At 43.1% G+C, this 7,997-nt stretch overlaps 1 protein-coding gene across 1 annotated transcript; it reads left to right on the top strand.

Annotated features, from left to right (window-relative positions):
* The first annotated feature begins 229 nt into the window (after window positions 1-229).
* On the top strand, window positions 230-3,114 carry LOC108095638. Its single transcript, XM_017196804.2, has 2 exons — window positions 230-436; window positions 1,685-3,114. Exons 1-2 carry the CDS (start codon window positions 230-232, stop codon window positions 2,618-2,620), a joined length of 1,143 nt encoding a protein of 380 aa, XP_017052293.1. The 3' UTR covers window positions 2,621-3,114.
* Window positions 3,115-7,997: the final 4,883 nt, after the last annotated feature.

Raw genomic sequence — 7,997 nt, 5'->3', positions numbered from 1 at the left:
GATCATGCTTGGATGGCACAGCGTTGGACACAATTCGTTCACTGGAGCCCACGGAAGCTAACTATGAAAAAGCTATTGAATTATTAGTTTCGAGATTCGATAACAAACTTTTTCATTTTCAGGCACATGTACGGTCAATCTGCGGGATTTCAGGTGTGGAGCAAGGATCGGCAGCAAGCTTACGACGCTTAAGCGACCAGATGAATTCGCATCGCGTGCGCTGAATACCATGGCAACGACACAAGAGATCATGGACGGTCTTCTGATTTATATGGTAGCTTCGAAGTTGGATCGCCACACTCGAGAGAAATGGGAAGAGGGTCTGTCGGCAAATAAGCTGCTGAAGTGGAAAGATATGGCTACATTACTGGAAAAGAAGTGTCGCATGTTGGAGGATATTAAAAACGCTATGGTAATCCAGACACCTAGCAAACAGGTGGGAAAACCAAACACTAACAAAAATATTCATAACGCACTCGTAGCATCATCATTAAATACCTCATCATGTAGCATGTGTGAAAGTAGAGATCATTTCATTTCTAAATGCGCTCCGTTTTTAAACCTCAATCCCATCTTGGAAAATAAGGACGCTAAAAGGCTGCACTTCTGTCTAAATTGTTTGCGCAAAGGCCATGGTATGCAACAGTGCAAGTCTGGTTCTTGCAAACGCTGCCATTCGAAGCATAATTCGTTGCTTCACATCGATTCTAACGCCATCGCCACACCCACAGATATTTAGACCGATTATGTGCTGCTTGCCACTGCCATCGTATACATCAGAAATCGATCTGGTGCATTTGTTCCCTGCAGAGCCTTGTTAGATTCTTGTCTCAAATCAACATCGCCACTTCTCGTTTTGTTAAGCAGTTGCAACTCACTACTCGTCAAGCAAACACATCTATCTCTGGAGTTGGTGAATCATCATTTTCATCAAACGCAACCGCCGATATCGAAGCACACTCCAGGGATAGAAAATATCGCACAGCACTGACAGCAGTAATTAGTGGCAAAATTACGGATTATCAACCTCATTTCGATTTAAACGCCCTAGGGTGGAACATACCACCGAATCTTGTTCTTGCTGATCCGTGGTTCTACAATAGTCAGCGTATCGATTTGTTGATAGGAGCTGGCATCTTTTACGAATTGCTTTGCGTTGGGCAAATGCGATTAGCCGAAAATCTGCCCATTTTGCAAAAAACGCGTCTTGGCTGGATCGCATCTGGAGGGATTTCGTTCTCAAACTTCAAGCGTTCAGCACTTGCGGTGACCACTGAGCCCGTCATCCAATCGGAAACCGATTCCTTGCCAGACATCGTCAAACGGTTTTGCTATTCCAGAATACCTTTTCTCGACTCAGTTCAGGACAGTACTCAGTTCGTTGCCAAAGCCAGTTTTGATATGTTCGGCGATTCATACGGTCGTTCCTTACGTCGATTTAAGACGCTAGAGGGCAAATTGCTCAAGGATTTGGAATTGAAGTCGCAATACGCTGTATTCATCAAAGAATATATTAATCTACAGCATATGTCACTTGCTTCTGAGCAAATAGTAACCTCGCGATATTAATTGTCTCATCATTGTGTGCAGAAGCCAGAGAGTACAACCACGAAGTTTCGAGTTGTATTAGATGGCTCAGCTAAAACGACCTCAGGATACTCATTAAATGATTTATTGTTTGCAGGTCCCTCAATACAGCCCAAAATCTTCAACACACTGCTTCGTTTTCGTTTTTTCAAAGTTGCATTATGCGGGGACATCTGCAAAATGTATCGATGTGTCCGTGTCACTAACCCTGATAACTATTTGCAGTCTATCTTATGGCGTGACAACCCAAATCAACAAGTCAAGGCTTATAAGCTCGATACGGTTACCTACGGCACTAAGCCGGCTGCATTTCTGGCAATTCGTGCTATGCAGTAGCTATCCTATGATCCCGGAGGAGGCAACTCAAATTCGTGAGCAGGTGAAGGAATTGCTATCCAAGGGTAATTTTCCAATTCGAAAATGGTGTTCAAATGAGGCAGAAGCTTTGAAAGGCGAGCCAGAAGTTGATCGCGAGAAAAAACTCAGAATTCATGATGGAACTGATGTCCTTAAAACACTCGGCTTATATTGGGATGCAAAATCGGATCACTTGCTTTTCTCATTGTCTGGAACTATGTCAGAAAGCGGTTCAACGAAAAGATCGATTTTATCGGCCGTTGCCAAGTTCTACGACCCTCTCGGATTGATAGCACCGATTGTTACCAAGTTCAAAATATTTCTGCAAATTCTTTGGAAAGACAAACTGGCCAAGTATCACTTTCATAGACTGGTTGGAAGATCGCTTTTAACTTTTCATAAACTTCGTACTCTCGTTTGTGAAGTTTCTGCCATGCTTAACTCTCGACCACTCTGCCCCATTTCAGAGAATCCTAGCGACTTGGAGGTTCTCACGCCTGGACATTTTCTTATTGGCACTGCTTTCAACGCCATAGACGAACCCGACATCACCCATCTCGAGTTTGCCAGATGCAGCAGGCGATTTGGCACAAGTGGAGCACCGCCCACCTATCGCTACTCCAGGAACGTGGGAAATGGCGGTCAGAAAAGGCAAATTTGGCGCCCGGCAGCATAGTCATCATTAAGGACGACAATCTTCCATCACTCCAATGGCGCATGGGCAGAGTTGAGAGCATTGTTCTTGAACCAGATGGCGTGGCCCGTGTTGCAGTTATTCGAACCGCTGCAGGCATCATCAGAAGAGCTGTTGGCAAGTTGGCCCTTTCTGCCCTTTGAGACCACCTCGTCTATCAGCGTGACTCTTCCAGCGGGGGGAGCATGTTCGGAGCAGAACCCCTAACTTGTAAATTCTATTCAAAATTCAAACTCTAACTGCTAATGTAACGTAACGTAAGGTGAGCGTTAAGTTGTTTACCAACACCCGTCTAATTGCAATCGCACCTAACTTTGCTTATCTTGTTTTCTCTATCTTTATTATCATTCTTTTTTCGCAACTCTAAACTGATTCACATTCACCTTTCGTTCGTTTCGTTAGTTTTGAGAAACTTGCTACTGTCAATGAGAACAGACGTGTTTTTATATCGCTCCGCCGTGTAATTAAAAATACATCGTAAATAGCCGAATTCCATTTCGCGAAAAGACGCTGAGGTAACGCATGGGTACATGTACTCGTGTTGCCTATGAAATTATTTCAAGTTGTGTTCAAATTACGAAAATAAACAATAATACAGCTGATCATAAACAAAGCCAAAGTTTAAGAGCACCAGCTCTGTAACGAAGAGCGATAATGAGCAAGGCTCGGCAACAACAACAAAACGAACGTCGGCTCTTGTCAATTAGAAACAACGCTTACTTCTCCATAAGAGCGGAAGAGTTAGAACCGACAACAACTGCAACACTAAAAGTGAGTACGGAGAGAGCACGCTCGCTCTCTCCCGCCTTATTATGTCCAAGCGGCGCATCACAAAAACAGCCGTGGAGTGCCCAATGCCCGTCCCCCGACCCCTACAACATTACCAACGATCTGCTGATAACAACAACGACCAGCACAATGCCATCGTTTAAGACGGGGACATCGACACTAGCGGCGACAACAACCACTACAACAACCACATCAACTGCAGTTTCTGTTTCGTCAGCCCTTACTGACAAGCTAGCCAATACCCAACCCAAAAATAACAAAAATGTTAATGGATCGTCGTTAATTCAAACAGGAATCGATCCTTACGTGCAAATAAAAGAAAATTAAGCCCACAAGCAGCCAAAAAAACAAATGCATCAAAAGTCACGAAGAAAGTTGAAGCCACTGTTCCAAACAATGCGTTAACAAGAAACCGATTTTCTATTTTGAGTGACCCAAAAGAAGATGATACCGCTCAAAAACCTCAGACCAAGCAACTAAGGCTACCACCAATCTTTGTACGTCAGGCAAATTGTTCTGAATTGGTCAAAAAAATAACTGATCAAATAGGAGCCAACTATTTCTATGTTAAATCCTTAAAAAGTGGAAACATTAATGAAACAAAAATACAAGTGAACAACGAAGAGGACTATCGATCTGTTGCCAAACACCTTGACAACGGAAAAATAAATTACTACACCTACCAACTTAAAAGTGCAAAGGACTACAAGTAGTTATAAAAGGCATCGAAGCAACAGTCCCTACTTATGAGATCATAGCTGGACTTAAAGAAAAGGGATTTAATGTCAAACAGGCTATGAACATGTTCAAGGTAGAGTTGGAGCCGAAAACCTTTTTTTTTTTTTTTTTTTTTGAGCTTTATCTTTATTTATTGAATCTTCTCTTGAAGAGACTTACAATAAGAATTCAGATCTTAACCTATACTGTATATTATTAATTTATATTATTTATTTGTTATATTATGTTTATTAATTGGTCGATAGCCCTCAATTGGGCAGGAGTGGGCTGTAGACGAGAGTGGCTCCTGAGCCGCCTGAGCTGCCTGGCTAGTTGGTTTGGATGTATTGATAGTCTATTTTCGTATTTCAAAGCTTTACTATCAATTTCTTCTTTGACGGGTTTTATATCCAGGTCCCTATGGATATTTGCGTTGCGAATATACCAAGGGGCCCCCGTTATTGTTCGCCGTATCTTCGACTGGACTCGTTGGATGATTTCTATGTTGCTGCTGCTTGCGTTTCCCCAGAGTTCAGACCCGTACATCCAGGTTGGCTTTAGACATGAGTTATATATGTAGTACAACTTTGTATTCCAGCGGAAGAGGTGAGCGAGAGTTGATGAGCCAGTGGAAACTGTTGGCCATGAGTTTTAGGGAGGTCTTCTTCGCTTCAATGTGCCTTCTCCAGGTGAGCCGCCTGTCTAAGTGGATGCCCAGGTAGGTGACTTCGTGGACTTGGGGGATTTGTTTGTTGTTTAGGGACAGTGGTGGGCAGGTTTCCCGATTAAGTGTAAACGTAATGTGCTTACACTTTTGATCGTTGATTTGTATGCGCCAATCTGCAAACCATTTTTTTTAAGTGAGCTGTTGCTGTTTTTGGATATTTTGAGCGACTGATTATAGCTGTGTCATCAGAAAAGGTGGATAGAATTGTTTGACTGCTTGTGGGAATATCAGCCGTGTATAGGACATACAAGATCGGTCCGAGCACACTTCCTTGGGGTACTCCAGCCTTGATTTTGTGGTTTTCAGAGAAGAAATTTTTGCATCTTACAGTAATAACTCTATCTTTGAGGTAAGATTCAAGCAACTTGTGGGTGTTTTGTGGCAAGACGGTCTTGATTTTGTAAACTAGACCTTCAATCCAAACGCGATCGAAGGCTTGAGACACGTCCAGGAATATGGCACTGCAGTATTCCCTGTATTCAAATGCTGTGCGTATTTCAGCTGTTATGCGATTTACCTGTTCGATAGTTCCGTGCTTTTTCCTAAAGCCGAACTGATGCAGGGGAATCACTCTGTTGTTTTGGAGGTGTGTTCTTAGGTGGCATGAAAGCAGCTTTTCAAATAGCTTTGATAAGCACGGAAGGAGGCTAATGTGCCTGTATGACAAAGGTTGGGATTTGTCCTTGCCTGGTTTCGGTATCATTGTAATAACGGACTTTTTCCATTGCAGAGGAAAATAGCCCCATTTGAGAATTGAGTTGAATATGGTGGTGATGCATTTAACTGCACATGCAGGCAGTTCAATTATCATTTTAGGCGAAATTGAATCATGGCCGGGGGCTTTTTTTGGGATTCATCTGTTCTGCAATGGCTTTTGTGACTGTACTTGTTTCAAGAATGATTGTGGAGGAAGGCTCTGCTGGTGGGATATTTGGCAAAGTAAATTGGTTCGTCGGCGGATGAGGTTGGAAGATGTTTTGTAAGTGAGAGGCGAAGATGTTGGCCTTTTCCTCGTCACTACGCGCCCATACACCTGTTGGTGATCGAATTGGAAAATCGGGTTCTATAGGTGGTTGAATGTTTGGGTGCGCTCTCCAGAGTGGAAATTTGTTGCTAGTGGGTGAAAGCTGAGCTATATACGCACGTTGAGCCTGATTCTTCTCAGTTATTAAAGCTTTAGATAGATTCCGACAGGCTTCTTTATAGCTTTGTTTAATGGCTGGGGATCGGTGTGTCTGCCAGTTTCGGCGAAGTCTACGCTTTTCTTGAAGGAGCGATTGGATCTGCATGTTTGTACGCATAGTATTTGGGAGGGATGTAGCTAAGGGGTCAGGTGTAGAGTGTTTGGCAGCTGAGGACATTACATCTGTTTTGTGCTTAAGTGAGTTTTCAATGTCAGCTTCACACGAGATATTGGGTTCGATTTCAATGTGAGAGCTGATGTATTTTTTATACTTTAGCCAGTTTGTAGTATTGGAAGTCAGAAATTGTGGTCGCTTTACAAGCTGTGGGTGTTCAAATAGGCAGAGAAGAACAGGCGAGTGATCAGATGAAAGTTCCGCCAGTGTTCCAACGCGAAGCAGCCTGGGCGGCACTCTCCTAGTTACGGCAAAATCGATAATGTCTGGTTGTTTATTCGGATCTGCTGGCCAGTATGTAGGACTACCCGGTGAAACAAAATCCAGCTTATTACTAGGTTTGATAATAGCATTGTATAGTTGTCGTCCTTTGGGGTTAATAAGACGAGAGCCCCAGTAGTGGTGTTTTGCATTATAGTCACCGGCAGCTACAAAGCAGTTACCTAGTGAGTTGTAGAAGCCCAAAAATTCACTCTCTGGAATATTGAATCGTGGGGGACAATACACAGCTGATAGTGTGAGGGGACCGCTGGTTATATTGATACGTATGGATGTGGCCTGTAGGTAGTTAGTAGCGAATGTGTCCTGAGGATGATGCTTTATGCGCTGTTTGACAAGAATGCCGGTGCCTCTATGTGCCTTGCCATCTGGGTGGTTGGTCGCGTGAAATACATAGCCGGTGAGATAAAAATTGTTTTTATGGGTTAGATGAGTTTCCGAGAGAAGCATGATATCGATATCATGGTTGTTTAGGAACTGAAGGAGTTCGTATTTGTGTTGGGAAACGCCGTTGGCGTTTCAGAAGCATATTTTTAAGGGATTCATTTAGATTGTTTAATCAAAAGCTCCAAAAGAAGATTTTGGTTTCGCGTTAGGTCTTGCAGGGTACTTTGTATCGATAGCATAATTTTTGTAAGCGTAGCTAGTGTGTGTTCAAGTCCGCTATGTGCTGGTGGGGGGAAGCTGGTTTTGCTGAGTAGTGGGTTGAGTTGTTTGCTGGGTATTTTGCTCTAGCAGCGAGTCATCTTTTCGACTTGGTATGGGCTGGAGAGAATGCAAAACTTCAGGCTGAGAAAGACTTACTGGCACTGGCGATGCTCCAGAGTATCGAAGAGCTCTGGCAAAGGAGAGACGGTTGATTCTATTCCTTTTACTACAACTTGTAGCCCTTTGCTACTTTTGAGCTGGTAGGTGTAGTAATTTACCGGCACATGGTCGAGGAAATTCGTCACAGTGCGGTAGTTGCTTTCATTTTTTATTTGGATTTTGGTTTCTGATATATTACCTCTTTTTAGGTTGTTAATATATAAGTTATTTGGCCCGATTTTTTGTTTAAGATTGTTAATAAGCTCCGAGCAATTGTGTTCCCTAATGTAGATAGGGGGTGGCTTTACATCTTTGGTGGGTTGAGGCGGTTGACCCTCATTTTCTCCAAGGTCACCAAGTATAGCAAATCTATTTTCAGAAGTTGCCTTGTTGTTGTTGCCTGAGGTTTTCGATACTTTCGGCAGGTTTGCATTAGTTTTTTGTGGGCTAAGCTTCCTTTTTAATTGTACATACCGATCGATCCCGGTCTGTACAAGCGTAGTTTGTGGGAGAGAGGCAGCAGAGACACAATTCAATTGCGATGATATTATCGGCCACAAATTTGCTACCGACGTTGAAGTTGTTGTTGTCATCGTCGAAACAACAGTTGTAATAGAGGGCACCTTGCTGGTCAGCGCAAGAGCTGACGTAGTCAGTGCAATGAGTGGTGAGAGTGGAGATG

This window comes from Drosophila ficusphila, unplaced genomic scaffold (genome assembly GCF_018152265.1).
Source record: "Drosophila ficusphila isolate 14025-0441.05 unplaced genomic scaffold, ASM1815226v1 contig_758, whole genome shotgun sequence".
NCBI classification, from domain to species: domain Eukaryota; kingdom Metazoa; phylum Arthropoda; class Insecta; order Diptera; family Drosophilidae; genus Drosophila; species Drosophila ficusphila.
The sequence above is the reverse complement of the archived record's forward strand: the minus strand, read 5'-3'. Positions and strand labels throughout refer to the sequence as shown.